Source organism: Ciconia boyciana, chromosome 12 (assembly GCF_034638445.1).
Source record: "Ciconia boyciana chromosome 12, ASM3463844v1, whole genome shotgun sequence".
NCBI classification, from domain to species: domain Eukaryota; kingdom Metazoa; phylum Chordata; class Aves; order Ciconiiformes; family Ciconiidae; genus Ciconia; species Ciconia boyciana.
The window spans coordinates 23,565,411-23,588,390 of record NC_132945.1 but is presented as its reverse complement, the minus strand read 5'-3'; the positions used below and the strand labels follow the sequence as shown (position 1 = coordinate 23,588,390).

Sequence of the window (22,980 nt, the reverse complement as noted above, 5' to 3'; positions counted from 1 at the left end):
CAGCTCATATCTGGCTCCGTGCCCTGGGCTTCTCCCTGCATAAGGCAAGGGAGCAGAAGTGGGTGATGCGCACTCATATCCCACCCCAGGACTGGTACAGGATGCAGCAGACATCTCTGTCCAGACTCATAACCACAGGACAGGTGGAACCAAAGGGAGATCAGGGCTGAACTGTGCTGCATGCAGCAAGGCCAGGGGCTGCTGGGAAGAGACTGGGAAATGTTAAATGCATTTGCTGTGTGATTAGTCTTCAGTGAACACAGTAGGAAATTTACTACTTCAGTGAATGCTGGAGAGAGGAGCAGTTCAGAGCTGCTTAGACAAATGGCCCTTATTATGCTGTTGTTCCTGTGCTCAATATTTCCTGAGCAATCAGTGTTTCCAAGGCTTTCAACGAGAAATAACGTATTAGCAAAGATGGGGTTAGCACCCCAGGTCCTTACGTTGCTTCATTCCAGTAAGGCTTGCTGTATGCTGGGACCTCGGGACTTGTGTATCTGCTCTCTTGGGTGCTGCTTCTCTCCTCATAGCCCAGGACAGATCTGATAATCAAAGAAAGGCCCATTACATCTTTAACAACTGGCACATGAAGCATTGCGCTAGTGAATACTATCTACTCACCAGGCAAGGCTTGTGTCAATCTACCATTCACTGTCCCACACCAGGATTTTTCTCTAGGGACTATATTTAGACTACAGTTGCATTTCAATGTATTTCAGCTGCCTTTCAGCTCCCTTGCTGCCACTCCAGCATCACTGTAGCATTTCACTGGGTTATCAGTGAATGAGAAGGTAGTGACTGAACCCCACCAAGCACACAAGCACCAAGAGGAGAAAAAAAGATGGGCTGCTTGGCTCATATCAAAGATGACGGAGGAGGGATACCACACAAACCTCTTGGTTTATTTTTCAAGCTGTGCTTTAAACCTCAGCACAGTTGCCTTCATCCCTGGGACAAAAGCCGTGAAAAGAAGCCTCTTTCTGTGCCCACCCATTCAGATTTCCCTTAATCCTCAGTATTACTCATACGCCCACTAAATTTACCCTACTCTTACCCTTTAAAGGAATATTCTGTGTCCTGTAGGTGTACAGGGGCTCTCTCAGTAGGAGAAGGGACATCAGACTGCAAGCTAGACCTGTCAAAAAAAGGAAGGAATCTACAGCTTGATAGCTTGCCAAAGGCTTCAAGGGGGACTTGTATGAAATAACAACACTGCACTTTATATGAGACCAGAAAACAGAAAGTAATTTTCTCAGAGAACTGATTTTCCTTCAGAAAAAAACATTTTCACTCTCTCTAATCAAGAAGAATAGAGGCTGTTAGTGGAACTAATGCAGTTACTTGGCCTCAATTCACACACGTCTTGGCTGGATACATGACTTTTCTGGCCTGTCATAGAATTATGCACCTGGGACAAAGCACAATATCAACAACTTTGGGGAAGATGTTCCTACATTACTAGCAGCAGCTCTAGGTCTTGGATTTTAAACCATGCTACTGGGAACCTCGTGATCCTCCTGACCTCAGCTGGGAGGTCTGAAGACATCATTTTCTCACCTCAAGTCCTTTGGTAAGCCAATACATGGAGTCAAGTCCCAAAATAATGGACTAAAGTAAGCGAAGAAAGCAGCTTCAGGGAGATTAGTGTGTTTGGTGTCAACAGCAGCAATTCTTTCCTGACTCTGAGCCTTGACATTGTCAGGGGAGCAAGCAAGCTCTAAAAAGCACATGGAATGGAGGCACTTTTGAGACCAATGCTAAAAGCAATGATAAAGCTGCTGTAACTGCTCCTAGGCTGCTTCTCTAGAAAGAAGTTGATGTGTAACATCAGAAAGAATGCTGTTCCCACTGTTTAACCACCTAGGATTTTCTGGCTCCCTTTGCTTTCTTGCCCAATTTGGATTCTGTTTCCAACTCTACTCTGAACAAGTAACTTATTCTCCCCCCTACACCTGCCCTCTGCGAGCAGCACTGTGAGTACCAGCACCAGGCCCTGACCTTGCAGGTTCAGACTTTGCATCATCCAGGTGGTGAGAGGTCTCGTACTGACGGTGCAGCTTGTCTATAGCATCTGCAGGTCTGTCCCTGCAACCAGAGTTGGAGCTGGTAAGAGAGGGAGTTTCGTGGGTCACAGAAGGAAACTTAGCAAGTTGGAGAACAGAGCAAGAAGCAAAAATATCAAACATGAGATTTTCCTGTCTCAAACATAACCTCTTTTCCTCCTTCCTGCTTAGCTTGGTAAGTTTCCTGCAGCAGACCTGAAGGGCAGAGACACAAATCCAACGAACTCATGCTAGTGCAAGGAAAGAAGCTGAAAGATCTCAGTCCATTTTGAGCTGGTGGATCAGGTCCACCCCTGCTTTGCAAGTGCGTGCAAGTGCTGCTCCCAGAACACATTTGTTAGGGCAGTACTAGGTCAGGAACAGACTTCTCTCACTCTAAAATAATGAAGAAAAAGTGAATTTTACACTGTTAATAGGTTTACACTTACTTTGGTGGGTAAAATCCATTGCTGGCTTCTGTGTGTTCAGGATAACTGAAAAGGAGAGACACCAACTTTAGAAAGCATCTTTGGTTTGGTTTGGGTAATGTTCTACTATTTTTTTCATATGCATTTAATAAAAGAGAGAGGAGGAAATCCCTAAAACTTCCCAGAGATGTTCCTCAGTATATTTCTACAGGCAAAATGGCAAGAAACTTTGGGGAAATTCAGTGCATATGAAGTACAAAGGAGCATTTTGTAACTCTGAACATCATCAACATATGACAGATGCCAGTGGTATGGAGTCATCTGGAAATTCAAGCCAGGACTCTTCCAAAAACAGTGGGATGTCCTACAGCCCACAGCTGCAACACAGGCACCTCCATCTGCACGCACAGAAGGGAAGGAACAGCCCTGACATCCTCTGGCTTGTCTCAGAGGAGCTGACAAAATGGGGGACTTCAGGTGTCTGATCCAAAATCGTACGCTTCTGTTTTCTTTTTTCCAGTCTGTGGGCAGTGAACAGCACATGGGTGAACAGCTCTCACTGAACTTCTCTTCTGCATACCACAGGAGCAATGCCTTTCCTCCCTCACTTCCACTTTCTCGGGCAGGACAGAAGCACAGGCACTGCTCTTTGCAGTTTGCAACCTTTCTTGATTTGTGAATTTCTAATTTTTTGCCAGTGAGGGTGCAGACTCCCTAGAAAAGCTGCAAAACGGGCTGCCTCAGAGACTGCCACACACTGCCGTAGAACAGGCAGGAACTGGGTTGCTTTAGTCGACTTCAGTGGATCGCTGAGACGTACCCCCAGACTCACAGATGTTTCTGGATCAAATTAAACCAGTGTTTTCTAGAGAGGGAGGTGTGCCTCCAGCAAGGTCCACTGACAGTGGTGAAGAGCAGCACAGCGTGGAGCCCAGGCTAAGGAGATCCACTGGCTATCAGCCTGGTTGCATGCCAGAAACGCTGGTGCCCACAAGAGGGGCAGGATCCTGCTAAGGACAGATCCTGGCAGGCTGGGGGCAGGTGATTCTCATCACACAAAGGGCAGCAGAGCGGTGATGGTGGATTTCATTTGGGCATTTGGAGGCAACAACCCGCTCAGCTACGCTCAGCTACACTGTACTGCCTGTGACTATGGGATCTTTAACTATTTTCCACAGTACCTTACAGTCAGGACACAACTTTGCCTCGTCACTGAACCTTTTGGTTTGCCAGACAGTTTACAGGATGTGCAGTTTCCTTTTGTGTTTGGGTTTTGGTTTTTTGGTTCTTTTAGGGGGTCTCTTGTTGCAAAAGTAAATAGGAAGGTGGAGGTTGGAGGCCTAGAGAGACACTGAGTGTGAATCTCTCTCTACTGAAGAAAGAAAAAAAAAAAAAAAAAAAAGTAGTTACATTCCAGAATTGGTTTACATTTGGGAATAAACCCAGAAAATGCAGAAGTGATCCACAAAAGTGATTATTTTTTTTTTTATCATAAAAACTATAGAAAAAAACTGGAACAAAATATCAGTTTTATTGAAGATGGTAGGGTTTTCTTTTTTTCCCCTTCTTAAATTAAATTTTAGAGAAACTGCTGCAGTTCTGCAAAGCACAGATTGAACCGTGTTTTTCCATCAGTAAATATCCATTCAGAGTTTCCAGACAGCTCAAGAGCAGCAGTTTATGATTTGCACAATGCCCTAGAAATAAAGGAATTTCACACTAACTCTACCTTCCATTTGTGGAAACCACGGTTGCTCTGGGGGCCAGTTCATCCCATGGCATTGGCTCAGACTTTTCCTTCAGAGGTTTGTCACTAGAAAAAGGAAAATGCCAGTGAGATATGACCTGACAGCATTTATATTGTATCATCCTAGAACAGTCTACTAACATTTAGTTAGGAGGAGCACAAAATGGGGCTAACTCATTGTATCAGGATCGGAAAGGCCAACCTTCCGAGTACAGTGGGCCTGACTGCAGTTCGTGGGTTCCTTAAGAGAGATGTCTTGCTCCCTGCAGCGAGGCACTGCTAACCCCGTTGCTCAGGTGAGCGTAAATACCCTACAACAGTTCTTCTCTCTCTGCTCGTGGGCCAGAAAGGCCTTCCTACAGGTCCACCAGCCGGACCCTACACCCATCTTTCACTCCCCCAGACCTGTCAAGCTGTGCATCTGTCTCCTTCCTTTCCTGCCAATTACTCTCTCTCCAGTTTTAGGTGGCTTAAGTAATGAGGCATCCTCTAATTTCTCTGGGAGACTGACTCACAATTAGGAGCAGCTATGTGACCCAAATGACCCCAAGCACAATGAATGCGTTGTAGTCAGGCTGTCCCTGCAATGACATAAGGATATATTTATGGGCCTCAGTTGAATGACCATGACAATAGTCCAGTCTCTACCTTTTCTCAAGCACTCTAGACTTTGCTTCAGCCTGAGATATTGGTTTGGGAACATTCAGCACAACAGAGTGAAAGGTGAGGCCACATGTACAACTCTGCCTACTTCAGTCTAGACACAGCCAAAAATTCAGAGTGGTAACACTGAGAACAAAAAGAGCCCTGCTAATATGGGGTATATTTTAAAAATCTGAAATGCTCCAGTGTACAGTCCAGAGGATAAAGACTACTGGACATAAGCGTACAAGGAGGGAGTGATCTCTCTCAGGAGGGCCAGAAGCTTCGCTGCCCTCAACTGCAAGTTCCCTGTCTCACCTGTGCAGCTAACACAGTGTCAGAGCTCTGCCCCTTAATGCATCCAGCACCTGTACCCATGCCTTTAGGTTCCAAACCAGTTCCTTCTTTCTTAGGTTTTCCTCCATGCAACACAGCTTTTTACACTTTCCCATTGTTCAGCCACCCCTTCAGACTTCCTACAGGGTGCAGAGGACCAGAACCAATGTTAGCAGGAGCCACCAGCAACTGAGGTTCAACACATCCCTTGTAGGTGGAAGAAACTCCCCAGGGAACAGCAGGGGGAGGGCAATTAGAGTGGTAAAAAAAACAATGCACGAAGTAGACTCTTTAGGGACTGAGCCAGAGAGGAGAATCATTGAGGGAGGTGAAGGAAGAGTAGAGAAAACTGACGAGTTGCAGCCTAGCCAGCAGATGATGCTCTTGGAGTGCAGCCCAGGACCATAACTGGAGAGATCCCATCTGTTTGAGACCACTAGCAGGTATACACTATTTCTGAGCAAAAAGCAGGGTTACGCCTTATGTTCAGCAGCACAGATCAGCCTTTCTCAATTTCTTACCCATCCCCATGCTGTGACACAGAGGAGGATTTCCCATTAGGAGCCTGTCTGTTTTCACCATTTCTGCAAGCAAAACAGCAAGAACGATTAGGTAGGGAGATGAGGGGACACAATGTGAGGCACAGAAACTGTATAGCAAGGTGCTTGTACGTACAGTACAGGGATTGCATTACAAAGAAAGCCTGATCACTTTAGGAGATAGAAAGGTCTGCAGTTTTTGGGCTCATATTCTCATCAGAAAGAACTGAGTAATGTTCAAGCTGTGGGAGGCCCACAGCTTCCATCTGGGTATATTTCCTCCCAGATTGCTAATGCTTTTGTAAAGTGCTGCTTTCTTAGATTCCCTATGCTGTAGTATTTATTGTTCCATGACTGCACTGTGCCCAGAACAATCATGCGTATCTGGGAAAATACCACCAAGCAGAGCCAAACTCTCCAGTGCAGCATGGCCCTTGCTATCCTTAGTGGAGCTTTAGGATGATGCAGGGCCAACAGACGTACCTGATTTCAGCAGAAGTGGAGATTCTCTCTGAGGTTTCACTCAAGGATGTGGTTGTTTGGCTCTTACTGCCTGTTTCAGGGCTGCAAGAGAAGGCAAAGAAAAAAAGCTGTAATTCCTGAACAAACCAGCTCCCCACTGCGGCTGGCCAAAATGTTCCTGCATTGAAGTGTTGCTTTCTGTGAATAAATGAAATGGAAAACAAACATCACTGCTTTCAATACATTCACTTACAAAGTTGTCTTATCAGAAGCAGTTTTTAAATTAAAACCACTGATATTGCCAGGAATATCTACCTTCTGCCAATGATACACAAAGAATAAAAATAACAGAACAAGATCAGTAACCAAAGCGCTGTTTGCAGTGCTGTGGAAAACAGTTTCAACATTTTTTTATACTATAGTCATAAATTCAATCAAACAAAGTTGAAAGCAGCTGAAAATTATTCCCCTACACGTATTTAGCGAGAAAGAGTTCGGCATGTTTGGGTTTTTTCCTTTCAGGTTTTGAGCACTTCTGTCAGGGTGTTGTCAGATCCTTGCAGGACATAACATGGATTTCAGACATAAGACCTTTTTAAAACAGCTGCCTGCATCTAAGAAAAGTCTCCCATGCACAAAGCTGACAAGTTTGCTTCATTTCACCTCCCAGAGTCTCTGACCTACAGCTACACATGGGCTGATACAGCCGCAAAAGATGTCCAGGACATCCCAGCTGTGCTATACAACTTACCTGGATGGAGACACTGCTGTTGTCTTTGGCTCATTCCAGGAAGGCCCAGAGGTGGTTCTTCTTAGCCCGTTAGTACTGACAAAAAAAAAAAAAGTAACAAAGCATTAAAGACAAGATTTTTTAGGTGCCTTCTCCTGTAGGGGACACACAGCCTGCTTTTTGGCCCACAGCTCTTGTGTCTGCTTCCTGAGCAGTGAGGCCAAACCCTGCTGTGCAAGGACTCACGCACGCAGTTGTCCCTATGCGCTGTTGCACTGATGTGACTAGTATTTGCCTTTCTGCCGAAATACTTGGTCTTTAGAAACTGGCTTTTCCTATTTAACACAGCTGAAGCCATTTCTATCCCCAATGTTTGAGTTTGCACTAAAATCCAACTTCCCCAAGTGTATAGATTGAAGCTCAGTGCATTCACAAAATGGATTTCACTATGTGCATGTGTGTAATATGTGAGGAAGGGAGGGTAACTGCTTCCCAGCCTTGCCTCAAACCTGCACCACAATGGCACGAAATTGCTACCAAAATTCATGAGGCAGCTCCTTCATCCTGAAAATAAAGCATTTCGGGCTGAAAGACCTCATTTATTGGACTCCCTGCTGGGCCCACTAAGGACCAGAGTGGCAGAGAAGCTAATAATGCTGCTGCCTGGCATCAAGCCACCCCTCAGAGCAGGAATAGAGAGCTGAATCCCAAATTAAATGAATCTGCTTGAAAACAGAGAAGGATTCTCCCTCCCAGGGCAAACTATTCCATTTCAGCCAAACATTTCTGCATACTGGTCTCACTCAGCCCCACACCACGTGCCAGCTGTTCCTGACCAGCGTGGACTAGGGGAGGGTGTCACTGCTGCCCTTTCACACCAGACACAGCCTGTCCCCATCTCTCACACACCACGGCAAGAACGCTCCGGCCTGTCTGCCACGGCTCCGTACGGCTCTGCCTATAACTTGGGCTTCACAGTAGCCTGTGAAAGGGGCTGGGGGCTTGAAACCAGGCTAACATTTCCCATCAAAGCAAAGATCAATTTAAAGATAATGAACCTCTCAAACCTCTCTGGTCACACCTATCTGTTGCTATCATGGTAGAATAATTAAATCTAAAGTCTAATAAAAGCAGAGAGCTGGCTCAGGGGACTGGAAATAATGAGATACTGAGTATGTCATGTCTAGGTGATGGGGTCAGTTCACACAGCCAAGTTTGCTAGTAAAAGAAAATCATTACTATCTGACGGGTAGTTGAGCTCATCTAAACCTGCTCTGACTCCTCCTGCGAGTTGTCTTTCCAGAAGTGCCACCAGGCTCATTCCTGTGGCATATGAGCACCTTGTGAAGACAGGACTGATCGGGCTGTGGAGCGCGATCAGGAGAGGGGCTCAGTGGCAGGTTTACACCATACAACTCACATTAGAGTTGGCCTGTAGTTAAATGCAGTTTGTCACCCTCCAGGGCTGTCACTTGGGTACTGTATGACACTCTGGCCCTGTTCCCATGCCTGCCCATTTGTTTCACCAAGTTAGCTGACCTAATTTTTCATTTTGGATCTTTCCCTTTTTGCAAGAAAGGGGCAATCGGGATCTTCTGAGAAGTCTCTTTTGAAAAACCCTCATCTCTAGTTGTGTTCAGATAGCTGCTACCTTGCAGATAAATGCAGTTATCTGCAAAGATGGCAAACCAGTGTGCCCTAAAATCAAAGACAGTCAACACACTACTCCAGGATGAGGTAAATACCTGTTGTCATCTGGTGTAAGCCTGCGTGAACCAGACACAGTTGGACTCCTCCTCTGTTGTCCTTCCTCTTCTTCTATCTCAATTCTTTCAAAAGGCAAAAAGAGAGACAAAAAGAGAGACACACTGTTTCCTACTCCCCACTGCTAGCTAATTCAGGCAGTTTATTCTTGTTTTCCCTTAAGCTGTGTTTTCCCTCTGTTTCCCTTAGAGGCAGATTTTTCCTGCTCCTCATGCTCCCTGTGCTCTGCTACTGGTGAGCATCTCAACTGGCGAGATCTTCAGCCCAAATCAGTGGCATTTTGCAGTCACAGTCGCTTTACAAATAGCATCAGCTGAATACTTAAATTCCAGAGAGCACCCCACGCATAATTTCCCTCTCATACCGACTGCTTTAGGAGTTAAGTGCCTGAAGAAATTCACCTTGCTGGTTGGAGCCACCCTTCCCTGGAAGAAGAAAGGCAGCGAACAAGTCTCTCCTTGTTTCAGGTTGCCCATAACCCAAAGCATTATCAGTACTGTATTCTCGATGTTTACAACACTGTGGGCTCTCAAAAGCCAGCATGATTCAACCCAGAGCATCCTTGTTAAGGGAAGTGTCCATCCTCTGCTTTGAAACACGTGGGGATCTCCTATCCCAGCATTTAAGAGCAGCCCTGGTACAGTACGCAGACGCACAACCCCAGCAATACTTCCAGAGGGTCAGTGACCTTACCTCTTGGCGAACAAGGGTGGAAATTCTTGTGTTGGGCTGCTGTAAAGGAAGCATAAAGGCGACAGTTAGAAGTCTGGAGGTAAAGACACATCTTAGGCAGGGGCAGCTCCCACAAAGTCCCTGACCCATAATTGACCCATATGGTGCAAGGCATTAAGGAGTCATGTAACACCATTTGGGCAGAGCTGACAGTGACTGGGTGTGTTAAACCTGTACAAATTACAGAGCAGAGGAAACAAAAATAGGAAGAGCAGCTAGTTATAACATGTGACGTAAAGAAGCTTCCCCAAAGGGTCTTTTTAATTTTTTTACCTTCCTGATAGCTTTCTTCCTGCATACAAGCCTGCCTCCCTCCATGCCACACGATTCTCAGTGTACCAGAGGAACTAGCAGCCAGTGCAAACACCCTTAACGTCCTTACAAATCCTGTCCAAGCATTTCTCTAATTCTGGGCACAGTTGAGTGCTGCTGGCGCATCTCCTCCCCTGCTTCCTCCCGCACTAGCAACCTCCTGGTGCCTCATTGTGTCACCCTGAGTTATGTTAAGAGGAAAAGGATTTACAGTGAAAGTGAGCTGCAAAAAAGTCACTATCAAGGCTCCTGAGAGATCAGAGACCTTGGAAAGCTGCTTTTTTTTCCCCTCCCAGGAAAGAGATGGACAACAGAGCCTTGAACACCACTAGCTCCCACACATCCTTCACATTCCTGTTACACATCCACACATTACTGTTAGATTCTTTTTCCCCACAGAACTATTTTGAAGTTGCAACTAAGATCAGGATCTTGTAAATCTAGCTATTGTTCAAACACAATGTAAAGACAAACTCTGTCTCAAAAAGCTGATCCATATTAGATGCAGTTTATATTTGTTCTGATTTTCCCCTTACATGCAACAAAACTGGAGAGAGCAGTATTAAGAACTGAGTCTGAAAATTGAAGCCTTGGTTGTGGACCTCAGGGAATTAGGGACTATCATGGTTTTTCTCTTCCTGAAATTTCATCCTTCTCAGTAAGGAAGACTTCCCAAGACTCCTGGAGAATTTCTCCAGTTCTGCAGAAACCTGCAGGTATCCTTGGCATTTCTAGAGAGACAGCAGCTACGTCTTCTCCACCCATTGGAAAGGTACTCATTGCCTTCAGAGTCTTGGGTCAGGCCACCAGCCCTGTGAGACCGCCTTCAACAGCCTCTTCCCTGTCTCCTGCCCCACACTTGCATGCTGAAGACTCACCCGTTGCTTTTCTTGGCTGCTGAGAGGACGTAAGCACGTTCTCTGCTGGCAGTGCGTCTCAGGACACTGTTGGCCGCCTCTGTCCTGGAAGGGAGGGAAGGGGTCACATTCTGCTCATGCTGTTAGTGGCTGCTGGGCGTAGCCTTGAAGAGGCAATAGGTGAACAACCCAGCGGAGGCTTGTGCTAACCATGACAGAGCTCCCATGCTCTGGGGAGCAGAAATCCAGCCAGAGCTAAGAGTAGTAACAATGTCTTATCTCTTTCTTTAGTATCATTCATGCTGGGCCACAGCACTTACACATGGATGTAAAGCGCCAGGCAAAAAAAAACCCCCAAAATTCCTCATCCGGAAGAGCAGAGGAAGTTCCTCTTTTCAAGACCTGGACTATTGCAATATTGCATACTGCAGGACAAAAAAAATGGGATACAGGCTTTGTGGCTGACATGCTGCATGGACTGCACGTGTCTATACAGACATCAGTACCACCAGATGTACCAAGGGTACATCTTGGTGATGCAGATCTCTGAAAGGACTTTTATTGGTTCATCCCCAGTGGGCAAACTACCAAGTTTTCATTTGTAAAAGTCTTGTATCTGAGGAAAAGTATCTTCAGAAACTCGACTGAAAGCAACAAGAATGCTGGCTGCATCAGCTGCAGATCTACCACACAGACGAAACACATTCTACTGCTGGTATGAGAAGGAGAAACCCGTCTGGATCTGGACTTAGATGCAAGTCCTCAAGTGGTCCAGAGTCAGAGGCACACACGTGGGCTGTGGGAGGTGGGCTCCTCCCTTTACTGCCAGGCTATTTGTGCATCTCTATCTTTTCACATAGACACTACGCAGCTGATGGATTCCACAAGCCATTTCCAGCTGCCAAATTAATTGGGGTATGCTGTCAGGTTGAATCATGTCAGGCTTTTAATTATATTTTGTTGGGAGTGCAGTCGCCTGTGGGCATAGATGCGCTCTGTGTAGAAATATCTGCTTATTATTATTTTATTGCAATCAGCCCTAATGGCTCAGCTGTAATCATCATCGAACTGACCCTCCCAGTAATGAACAGTTAAGCTGAAGTTAAGTCCACTTGTCACTGCCCCTGCAAGAAAAAGGTGGTTACCTGGAGGGCATACCTCTTTTTATGTTCATCTGGAGTAAAAGGCACATCCTCCTCATCCAAGTCCACTGATTTTTGCTTGACATTATATGGAGCTCTGAAATAGAAAGGGAAGGGGACAGCCAGGGTAAGGGAACTGCCTCTGTAGACTGTTGCAGAGGCAGCACAAGCAAAACCTAAGGTAAATCCAAAGGCAGGGCGTGTGGAAATGGGTTCAGACCCTAGAAGCGTTGCACCCAAGTGTGGAAGACACTTGTATTTTTCATGCACATTGGGGTATGCATGTCCCCAAAGGATTTTGTTTTCTTAGTGTAGGGGTTAAGACTAGAGGCTGGTTCATGATAAATGCTCAGCTGCATTTCAGATTAGAGCCATAGTCTTTGATGTGAAAAGCTGTGTAGGAAGTGTCAGCAGTGTTGTTCTGCTACAAGCCCCCTCCTTTCTCCTGGTTTCAGAAAGGCCAGCAATGCTGCAAACCAAGTCCCCAGGCTGCATCCTCCAGTTTCTGCCTTAATTACTACCAACTGATAAAATTCACTCCATACAAAGGCCATTACCAGTTCAAGGAATTTCTTATGGCCCACACAGGCCTGGAAGTAGCACCAGGAGCTAGTTCAGTTTCTAGTGAAAGCTCTGCAGTGCTCAGCTGATGAAGCCATGCCTGGCCAGGCATCCATGTGCAGGTGGCTTCATCACTGAGGCTCAGGTGCTGCTGAGCCTGTGCACAGACAGAAGGTGCTGCTCCCCTTTGCACACTCACAGTTTCTTGTAATCCTCAGTGGTCATCCTGTAGCCAGAGGAAGAACGGCACAGGCTGTGTCCCTTCACGGCAGTGCTGCAGATGGCACAAATCATACCTGTTAACATGACCCTCCTGAGCTCTCACCCTTTGCCACCCTCTTCCCCAGGTGAGCTCAAGCTCCACATGATGGGGGAAAACAGGGTGATCCCAAAGATCCACTCTCTGAATTCAGGGAATGCTATTTAATTGAAGGACAGCATTTGCCTTCTTTTCACAGCCTTGGACTAGGATTTGAGGTCTACTTTGCTTCCCCAGGGCCACTGTGAGTCATCAGAGCCGGCATGGGCATACCCCTCTGTGGGACGGTGCTACTCCGTCCCAGGATCACCCAGTGAGAAGGCAGAAGACACTTTGTGGCATCATCCTGCTCCACAGATGAATCAAAATAGGGGGAAAAATGGCTTTTCAAAAGGTTTCACCTGAGGTGCAACAAAGCATCTGCTTAGATCAGAGCCATGCTTAGATCTTACTTACTAGAATTAAATGTAAGGGCGTCTCACAAGACAGGTTTCAAAAAAAAAAACCCAAACAAACACAACCCACAAAACCCGCATTAAAAACATCAAAATGAAGTGTTACAGCTTTGTAATGATTCCTTGTGATTTGTCCCCAATCAAAACTATTTGCCAAATTAAACCTAAACCTGTGAGTACTTTCACAGCCAACTGCCGTCCCATGCCCTGGTGAGGAAAATATGGGGTTTGATGCCTTGTCTTTTTCCCATGTCTGCTGAGCAGAGCTGTTAAATGAACAGCCACATCTTCCAGCACTTAGTAGGGATTTACTTGAGCTCAGTGGAAGCCCACAAGCACTGGCTAAAGTAAAAGGATGACTAGAAATATATACAATATTTAAAAGCTCATTTTCATGAAGAGGAAGACATACACATACCTTTTTTGTGCTGCATTAGAAGATGAAGAATCTGGCACAGAAGAGGTCTTATCGATGGTTTTTGTGAACACCCCTCTGAGGAGAAAAGAGACATGTTAAATTTTTTGCAGGACAGAGTTTGGAACTAAAATTAAGAGACTTGCAGCCACTCTTTGGCCTAACAGTGTCTGTGTGTCGTGTCCTGTCGGGAGGAAGGTGCTGGCTCAGGACACCGAGAATTAGAAGGTGCTTCCTTGGGAGAGTCCTCCTGAGACAAGTCCCATCTTCCTACTCCCTGGCCTTAGACAACACAGTAAAATCAGCTCGCAGACAGGCTTGGGTATGGTATCACAGGGCTTGCCAACCTGTTTAGGATTACAGTGGCATCAGAGTCTCCATGGGCAACAGCCCATGCGTCAGAGGAAGCTGAAGCACACAAGCCCCATCACTGGTGCTGTGCTGATCACAAGGATGGTGGAACATTTTCATAGCACGATAATCCTTCCATGTGTGATCATTGTATCATACAGAGGAGATCTGATTTTCTGTTAACATCACCATCGAACTACCTGTTAAACAAAATACTCTGGACTATCTCTTCACCAAGGTACTCCCTGAGCATTGTAATGTTCCTAACTAATAGGAGAACCCAAGAGATAGTAATATTTTTCATGCTTGTTGCTCCTGATCTAGTTCTCCTTCCCCTACAGCCCAAATATATGCCACTCTATACCAACCTGATGAGGTAACCGGATTGAGGCTTGGAGGCAGAAGACCTGTGGCAAAAAACAGACATTAGTGAATTAACAAACACCAGGAAAAAAACAACCGCAACAGCACCAGTATTAAAGGGAAATGTCCACATGGCTGTCATGCCAAAAATCTAGCTAAATGGGCCTTGAGTGATGCCTCAGGTGCTGCACCAAAATTAACCTTGGAAGGATTCTTTAAAAATAATGAATAATGATCAGAACAAGCTCTATAAAAGATTTTTATAAGAAAAGTGAATTTTGGAGTTAGCCAGTTAAAATTAGCCATGCTGACAGTGTTTTCCGGCTCAAAATTAAGTCTGCAAATTGATGGCGCAGAGGGGGGAAATTAGGTATAGTAGAGATCCTGGTTGTTTTATCACAGGAAAACACCATCTTCACACTAACTTCTCTGAGGGTCCATTCTCAGGAAGGGAGTGCGGCATAGCTCCCCTGGAGGGAAAGGAAAGGGATACCGTCAGGTGGGGATCTGGCCTCTTGTACCAGGGCATCCCAGGAAGAAGCATCCCTGGAACCTGCTTCAAGCTGTCTTGGAGACGTCTTCTAGAGAGCAAGGTGGGGACCAGGATGGGCCTCAAGGACCTGGTTCCCATCAAATGAGCTCAGACAGGCTCCCTTCACCCCTGTCCAGATACCATGGCCTCTTTTCCTGTCTGTCCAGGCGCCCTTAGAATCACAAGATAATTCAGTAAGAAAGCTCAGCAGGTCTCTGGTCTAACCTCCTGCTCCAAGCAGGATCAGCCGTCAGGTCAGAGCTTAGCAGGAAGGCAGGTTTACACTGCCCATCACCATGTGCTTGAGGTGGCTGCCAAGCTCAAATTTATCCAGTTGCCTTCACAGACACAGAAATGGAAACTCACTGCAGGCTAAGCCTAGCTCTGGAGCTCTCCGGATGGGATGAGCTGGACGACAATGAGTGCTGAGCACAGCCCCAGGCTCTTGTTTCTGCAGCATCCTCAGAGCAGGCACCAGCAGGGTGTAGCCCTTCTCAGCCCCACTGCCTCGCTGTTCCCTGAGCCTTGAGCTTTGAATGAGAGCTGCAGGGAAGCCGAGAAGTTGTCCAGCTTGGCATACGAATGCCTGTCCTCACTTTGAAGTATAAACAGATCCTGAGTGTCCTGGACTCCCTGTCACTCACCTTCTGTCAACTTCAGGCCCTCACACATTTGTGTGAAGATGTCCCTTCAGATGCCACATTTCCAGTGTCACAAATGTCCCTGTTTTTACTTATCCTGTGCCTGATAAAGCACTATGCTACAGAGGGAGGCAGAAAGAGGTAGGGCACACCAGGGAAACCATCCTGTCTAAATGCAACAAGAAGTGACAGGAGCTGGCACAGAAAAAGGGAGAGGAAGCAGGAAACTGCTCAGGGGAGAGGGCAATGCTCTCCCAGCAATGGCACTGCAGCTAGCAAAGAGCTCTCACATATGACTAAGCTCTTTCCAACAGTTTCATATTTTAGGATGCTAGTCCTACAAGCTCCTGGGTTCCTGAAGAGCCCTCATGCTCTGGCCCTGACGCAAATTCAGCTCCCACACAGGGCTTCGCTTGCTCTGAGGAGCCCCCAGGCTTAGAGCATACAGTTGTTGCACCAACACAGGAGCTGATATGCACCAGTAATCTTGTGGGATCATGGACTTGAAGGCAGCCATTCATCTGCCTTAAAGACATGAATCCATCTGGACTTTGCACGAGATAAGCCATGCTCTCTATGAGGTTACAGTTTGTAAGACATTATACTGAACAATGCAGGCTCTCCTCAGGGACTGTATTTTTCAACATAATCACAGCAGTGAGTGGCTATGAGGAGGTGAAGAAAGAGCAGACATTTGTGAAGAACCAGTGAAAGCATGCACCCATCCCATGGGATAACACAGAAGGGAAGCAACAGGATGGGTCCCCAAAATTACCTGTCACTCTGGGGAGCAATAGGTGTTGAGGCTGGGGATCCCCCACTGGCCCGTCCAGACCTGAGTAAAGAGAAAACACAATCACATAATTAACTTCGGATTTTGCTGAGCTGCCTTGCTGAACACGGCAGTGATGTTTTCGGAGAGAGTTGCTAAGAGAAGACCAATTTGGGCTTGGTTTTGTTTCTAATTAAAGAGAAGCTGGTGCAGATTGTGGTGTTCCCCAGTACAGGGGTGGCTGTGTGACACAGCCCTGCGAGCCGCAGGGGGAGATGCAGACCTGGCTGTTTTATCACTTAAACTCTCTCTCATCAAGGTTTGCCCCTTCGTTTGTCACTCTGGAAATGGTGAAACACAATCTGACTTAAAAAAAACTTTGGAGTTCTCCTGAGACTTCAAATCTGCCTGCGCTGCTGGATTCCCAGCTCCCAGGAAAGGCCATTTCTCAGAGCTCCTCCCCAGCCTGCATTTATCAAAATTGAACAGGAGCACCACTTCTCTTTGGCAGTGTCATTTCCTGGCATCACGGGGACCCCAAAACATCCTAGCACCACGTGTGCTTCTTCTGCAGGCTGGAGAACAGAGTACTCATGGGAGGTTAATGAGGGAAAGGGAAAGGAGAAGAGCAGCGTTCCTCGGTGGCCACACTTACAGTGGGCTGCTCTTCTTCTCATCCTCAGAGTCCGAGTTATGGTGTTGGATCCAGCTCTTATCTCCTTTCAGGGTGGTGCGAACCTTCATCTGCTTAATGATCCTCCTGCGGTCTTCATCAGTGGATGGAATGACACGTCCTAGGAGAGGCAGAGGGAAAGGAAGGAGAGAGGAGAAGGGTTGCTGAGAAAGGGCAAGAATTCACAGTGTCAGCAGGTGAGCCGGGGTAAATCTCAGACAGCAGGGAGCACGGGTCTCCTTTCAGTCAGAGATTCAAACACTGAATGAGTCTTTTGCCACTTCTGGGGAAAAATGGAAGCAAGCTGTCATCCAAACTTCAGGATCAGTCTACCCTGATGCATCACCTCCTCTACAGAGACTCATAGAGATTTTTCTCTCCTTTCAGAGGACTTTTCAACATTAATGAGTCACTTTCTCTCAGGAAGACCAAAGACATTCAGTGGGTGGTCTAATCACATATTTACAAAGCAGTGAGTTTCCTCTGGCATTTCCCATCGCATCAGCTCTAGCACGAGGCTTTTTTGGTTTGTGGGAGAGGATGATATGTCTGGAGCATGAAGCCGAGCCAAGAGTTGGGGGACAGAGGTAAGCCATAAATGCAAACACCCAGCTGTCAGCTTTCTCTGGTGGCCTGTCAGAGTTGGAGGAGACACGTCCTTTGGTTCCTCATTTCCACATTTCCATTACAAAGTTCAGTTTCAAAAACATAGTCTCAAACCATGTCTCCCTAACGGTGTGGTTCTGGCCCAAATCTGGAAATGTCCTACCCTGTATGATCTCTCTTTTGCTGTCCAACAGCAACTCTGCCACCATCCTCACTCTGCTCCCTGTCTCTGTTCAGGCAAAGAACCACAACTACACTCTCTGGTTGAGAAAGTCAGCAATGGCAATTAAAATATAAAGTTAGAATGTAGGAAATTGCAGGAGGTCATGGATTAGGAGTTGCTAAGTCCTCCCAGTGGGAAGAAGATTGAGTGAAAAAAGCACAGGTTAATGGGGAGGAGTATTAAAGCCAAAAATATTGGAAGCAGGCAGGGAAGGAGATGGGAGGCTGGGGAAGGGGGAACAGTCTCTCACAAGGGAAGGAAATGTGCAGGTGACGTGAAGGGCTTCCGTCATCCTTGAGTGCCAAAGTCCTGCTGGGCCAAACTGATTGCAGCTGGACATTATTTAAAAAAGAAAGAAGATTAAAAAAAAAAAAGGCATTTTAACTGGAAATTCACCATCCAGTATTTTATTCTGAGGGAAATAGCTGTTTTCCCATGAGGAAATTGTAAGATGAAGACCAGCTAAGGAAATCTCCTTTTCTATATATTTCTGACTATCTTCCATCTTTTGCCATTTTGGAAATGACTGGTAAAGGCTGAAAACATCAAGCCTGCTCTCCTTGTCGCACTTGGACCAATACAGCTCAGGGGTTTAGAGACACCAACAAGTTATTGCAGCTTTACAACTAACTTCTTATCATCCAAGCCAAGGAAACTGCCTGCCTGCACACTCTTAGCCTGTGGCAAACATGAAATAATTCAATTTAGCTACCAGGAAAGGAGGGTCAGCTAAGTCTCTATCTTGTGCTCGTGATAGGCTAGAAGGCTGCCCAGAAATAGTTATCACTGAGCAGCTGACATGCGGTAAATTGATTAATCTCTGACACACGGTCATGTACTTCAAGTATATGTTGTGTAGTAGGGGTAAGATTTTTTTTTTAAAACTGGTCACATTGGGTCGTCTCTAAGGAAAACACTATAGCTATAGCAATGAAGAGAATATCCTTCCTCATGTGGAATTAGCAGTAGCAGTTAAAAGGCACAGTTATGCCAGGCCACATCTACGTCAGGGTGCAGTTTAGGGCCCAGCAGTAACACTCTTCATGGGGAGCACCTGGAAAGGGAAGGGCTGCTTTTCTTAGCACTGAAATTGAAAGTTAAATCTATTGCCTAATGGAAACGAATAAGGCATTTCCACTCTTCTCCACATTACTGTTTCAGGCTACCTATGTATTTGGAAGCATCATCCCATCTATTCACATCTAAAGGTCCTGTGAGCGTCTGTTGCTTAAAAATTAAATCTCAGAGTCTGCCGCAGAATTCTACAGCTTGGGCATGTTCCTGGGCCATCGCAGAGCACCTTGTAGCCCCAGTATGACTTTTTCCACACTCCTTTGATAATAAGACATTATTAGGAGTTTATGAATAATAAAGGTAGTCTTCTCGTTACTGTATGGATATTACACACTGCACAAGGGTAGTCTTCAGCCCACAAACTTTTGGTTTTTATCTCTAGAAGAGACAACAAGAGGGTGTGGGTATACAGAGATACAGGGAAGCCATCCTGGTCAGCTGCTGCACTGGCTGCTAATTACTGCTGTATTGTCAGTAGACATTTCAAAGACAGAGAATTTTAAGGAGGGTCTTGAAAAGAGAATAATATAGCAGTTTATTAGTCTTTTGCTCATCTCAAAACCTCATCCAGGCTCTAAGCTCTCCAGCTCTCTATACCTTCATGGATACTGAAATTATAGCCAAATGCACGTAATTTTGGAACTACAGGTTGGAGCAGGTCCCAGACAAGGAAGAGGTGTCCTCTACCCTTGGACACACTGCACTGGGGGAGTTGAGCAGAGAGGTTACAGCAGATGCAACTGAGCAAAGAAGGCAAAGGAAAGCCATGACAGTGGACAGATCCCCAACTGCTCGGGATGGGGAAAGGAATTACCTTTACTGACACCTAGGGACATCATGGCTCTCAGAAGCGCCTTCCCCTTCAGTTACTGTCTGAAGACAACAAGCCCCTGGAATAAATGAAAAAGGGGAAAGGCAGATTAGTAGTTCTGATATAAAAAACTTCAAAGTTATGTGGAAGGGAGAGCATCACAACAGTTCACAGCCACAGAGCCTGGAGGATGGGGAGACTGTGACATATACCAGAGTTGCGATTTCTCCCCATGCCACGTACCTTCAGCATCAAGGATAGGAAAAATCAAATGGGTGTGTTCTCCACACCAGCAAGTCTTCAGATTGGCCATGACAGACGGGTCCTTCCAGGTCTGGGAGGAAAGCGGTGGAGGAGACCTTAGCAAAAGTGCCCAGAGCCACTCAGGTGGGACAGACCTTCTGGAGTCTACAGAACTCAGAGCAGCTGAGGCTGCTTGGGTGAACCTTGGTATTTTTGTCCAGTGGGAGTATAACATAAGGGCTCCTGACAAATTTCAGTCGGCAGAGATATCTGTTATTCCCCCAAGATACAGCAGAGAGAAGGTCTTACTGCCTGTCTCAGAAGCAAGAGTTAGTTCTTGCTTCTGATGGCAGCTGGGCCCCTCCTTCAAATGACCACAGTAAAGCAGCCAGGAGAAACTCCTGGATGTACAACCTTGGAGACGCTCTGAGATTAGGAATCTGCAAAGCACTGATTGTTTAGTGCTGCAGTTGAATCAAAACCAACCACAAACTAAAAGTCAGGAAAAAAACCTGGTTGTTTCAGATTCTGCCAAGACAATTAGGTTTTTTAATTTGTAAACAAACGAACAAACAAAAGAAAGCAAAACCCCTCAAAATGAACCCACTGTTTTGAGATTAGTAGAACCCAGGTTAATTCAGCACCTGATTACATTTTTATCAGAAATGTTTATTTTCTTTTTCCACTCTCTAAAGTTTTTCAGGTGAGCTGTGGGATGAGCCCTTGTTTCAGAGAAAATCAAGCGCAACTTCCGGCTTTTACAGCCCTCCATTCTTTCCTTGCCAAAACTATCTGCTGAACCTGGATTCTTAAGTGACTATGCTATTCATTAATAAAAATGCCCAACCCTATTCGGGAGTCTGTGAATCTAAAATTAGGTTGTTATTATCTGCTGGTGGGCTTGTCCCTGCAATATTGCTGTGAAGCCACACGCCCATAAGGAATGCCGAGCACTGATCTCATAGCATTGCTCCTTGGCAAAATCTCCTTTGGCTTGTCTCAGCTGAACATCTATCTACTGCATATCCACTCCTCATCCAGTTTGTACTGAGATCGTGAACAAGCCCTCTGCTGTTACCCCAGGGCTCCCTCTCCCTTTCACGAACACTCCCAAACATTAACTCAGCTTTCACCATGAGCAGACAGCCCACCTCTCTTCTTATCCTTCCCAGATCCCCCTTCCCACGCAAATTTAATTGACCCTGCTATTTAGAGAGAAACGAAAACTGTTGCATTGTCCTAGATATCCATGAAGAGCCTCTAAATACTTGGGTATCTTTATACTAAAGGTGGGAGACGTGGCTGCAGTCTGCAGGAGCACAGCTGACAGACCTGTAATCTGACCATTTTTGGATTAAAAAGAAACCACAGCATCTTGGAGCTGCACATAGCGAAGCCATGAGCCTTCATTACCTACAGTATCTGAGCAAGGTGGATTCAGACCACAGCTACCCTGCTAACTGCAATTTGGAGGTGCATTTGGTGCTCTCTTCTACTTATTAAATTCTTTCCTATTCCAGGACAAAATAAAGCTGAAGCAAGTGGAGGATGAGAAGCAGTGGAAAAGAACTATCCCAAGAGTTTGATACGGCCCTGAGCCAAGGTAAATCAAGGGCAGAAGTAGATATAGGCTACATGCTGTCACATAATGGAGGTATTTGGAAGCTGGAGAGCTGTTACCTATCTAGCAGCATAATTGAGAGGTGATTAGCCCCCCGGCACAGATCTTTTAGAGTAATAAGCAGGGGTTTAGGAGCATGTAGGAAAGATGCTCGGGAAGGGCTGGAGCAAGAGCTGGAGCTCACAGAGGTGCAGGACTGAACTCCGCTCCCGGTCACGCACCGCAGCTCTGCCTGGCACGTACTGCAGGCATTGCGCGCTAGCCCTGTGAGAAACGACGTCTCCATTTATTGCTTAAACAGAAACTTCGCTTCTTACTCACACAATTACCCTAACAAATACACCCAAAAGGAAGGGAAGCCACGAAGGGTGGCACTCAGCATGTGTATAAAAACGTGCCAGCAACTACACATTGGCCAAGCCTTTTCCTCTGGCCCTGCCTTTCCTCTTCCCGGCTCACATCATCCTGGGAGGGACCACAGCAAACACTGTTGTACTCCACTGATATTTCTGGCTTGACAAACAGGCATTGGAACATGTCGGTGGCGCTCACTAGGCTTGGCTTTGGGGGACTGGCAAATGTTTTCTGCCAGCCTGCTTTTTCCAGCTATGAATCATGCAATGGCGGCAGCAGTCCGGACGCTTGAGGTCAGGCCCGCTGCAGCTCTGGACGGTGTACCTGCACAGTGTGACCGATCGGGATGTCTCTACTGCTCAACTGGCAGAAACTGCTGGGGGTTAGAGCCGGCTGTTCTCCTGCCCCACACCATAACAAAGGAGTCCAGAATGAAGCTTTCGGCAAATATTCTGTGGCAGGTGCAGAGGGGTGCAAAGGTCCTTCTGTGAGAGATGGAGGAGTCAGCTCTTTGCTTCCTTATAACGTAGTTTTCTCTCTTTCATTAATGAAGGCTATCAAGTGGCTATTTGTACCTTTCACCTGAGGATCAAGGCAATACAGCCTAAACAAGATCACCAGAAGATGAGTGGGTTCAGCAAGAAAAGAGCAACTCAAGTACCCTATTTCTTGCCCATATTCTTTAATCGCCTGCTGTAGGCTCCTGTTGGACATAGGATACTGGACTTGGTAAAGTTTTGGGCCGATCTTATGTGTGCTTAGTGCCTGCTCAGCGACTAGAACATTAAAAGACAAATCAACCCAGGTTATACCATGAATCCTGCAGTTAGAATACCTCGGCATTTCTCAGATAAGAAACTTAAAGCTCATTTTCTTGTTTTAATGCTAGCTGGCAGAGATACCTGGCAGATAAACTGACATCTACAGATGCCAAGATAGTAGCTGTGATGAAGAAACGAGAACAAGAGAGATACATGGGACTCACTAACCCAAACCAAAGACAGACAGATCGGCAAACTACCATGAAGAAAAATGTTTGCGTCTTCCTCCTAACTGTATCTGTCCATGTTTTGATATTCCAGCAGTTGGTGGTTAGAATAAGAAACAGTAGACATAGCTTCTCAGGCTACAACAGGCTGCAATGGGACCACATCCCAGTCCATCTGCTCAAGCTATACTGCTGTGCAGAAAGATGCACAGGATTTTTGGGGCCCGACAGAATTAGCAAGAGGGTGCCTGGCTCTAGAGCACTGACACAACACTCCTGGGAAAGAAAGTGCTTCTCCCTGCTCC

General features: G+C 46.2%; 1 protein-coding gene across 3 annotated transcripts in view; it reads right to left on the bottom strand.

The window, feature by feature from the left end:
• The window catches only part of ZNF185 (zinc finger protein 185 with LIM domain), a 54,470-nt gene that overhangs the window by 16,448 nt on the left and 15,042 nt on the right, over positions 1–22,980 (bottom strand). For 2 of the 3 annotated variants that reach the window (XM_072876971.1, XM_072876973.1), the window contains exons 2-19: positions 19,473–19,548; positions 16,738–16,876; positions 16,086–16,145; positions 14,143–14,181; positions 13,427–13,501; positions 12,494–12,568; positions 11,750–11,830; positions 10,613–10,696; positions 9,384–9,422; positions 8,672–8,755; positions 6,948–7,022; positions 6,218–6,298; positions 5,717–5,779; positions 4,200–4,283; positions 2,492–2,536; positions 1,999–2,085; positions 1,055–1,135; positions 444–542 (exon numbers count right to left, since the gene is read on the bottom strand). In XM_072876971.1, the coding sequence (XP_072733072.1) occupies positions 444–542; positions 1,055–1,135; positions 1,999–2,085; positions 2,492–2,536; positions 4,200–4,283; positions 5,717–5,779; positions 6,218–6,298; positions 6,948–7,022; positions 8,672–8,755; positions 9,384–9,422; positions 10,613–10,696; positions 11,750–11,830; positions 12,494–12,568; positions 13,427–13,501; positions 14,143–14,181; positions 16,086–16,145; positions 16,738–16,876; positions 19,473–19,497 (1,316 nt within the window). In that variant the 5' untranslated portion in view covers positions 19,498–19,548. The remainder of the gene's footprint in view (positions 1–443; positions 543–1,054; positions 1,136–1,998; positions 2,086–2,491; positions 2,537–4,199; positions 4,284–5,716; positions 5,780–6,217; positions 6,299–6,947; positions 7,023–8,671; positions 8,756–9,383; positions 9,423–10,612; positions 10,697–11,749; positions 11,831–12,493; positions 12,569–13,426; positions 13,502–14,142; positions 14,182–16,085; positions 16,146–16,737; positions 16,877–19,472; positions 19,549–22,980) is intronic. The other variant, XM_072876972.1, reaches the window with a different exon arrangement.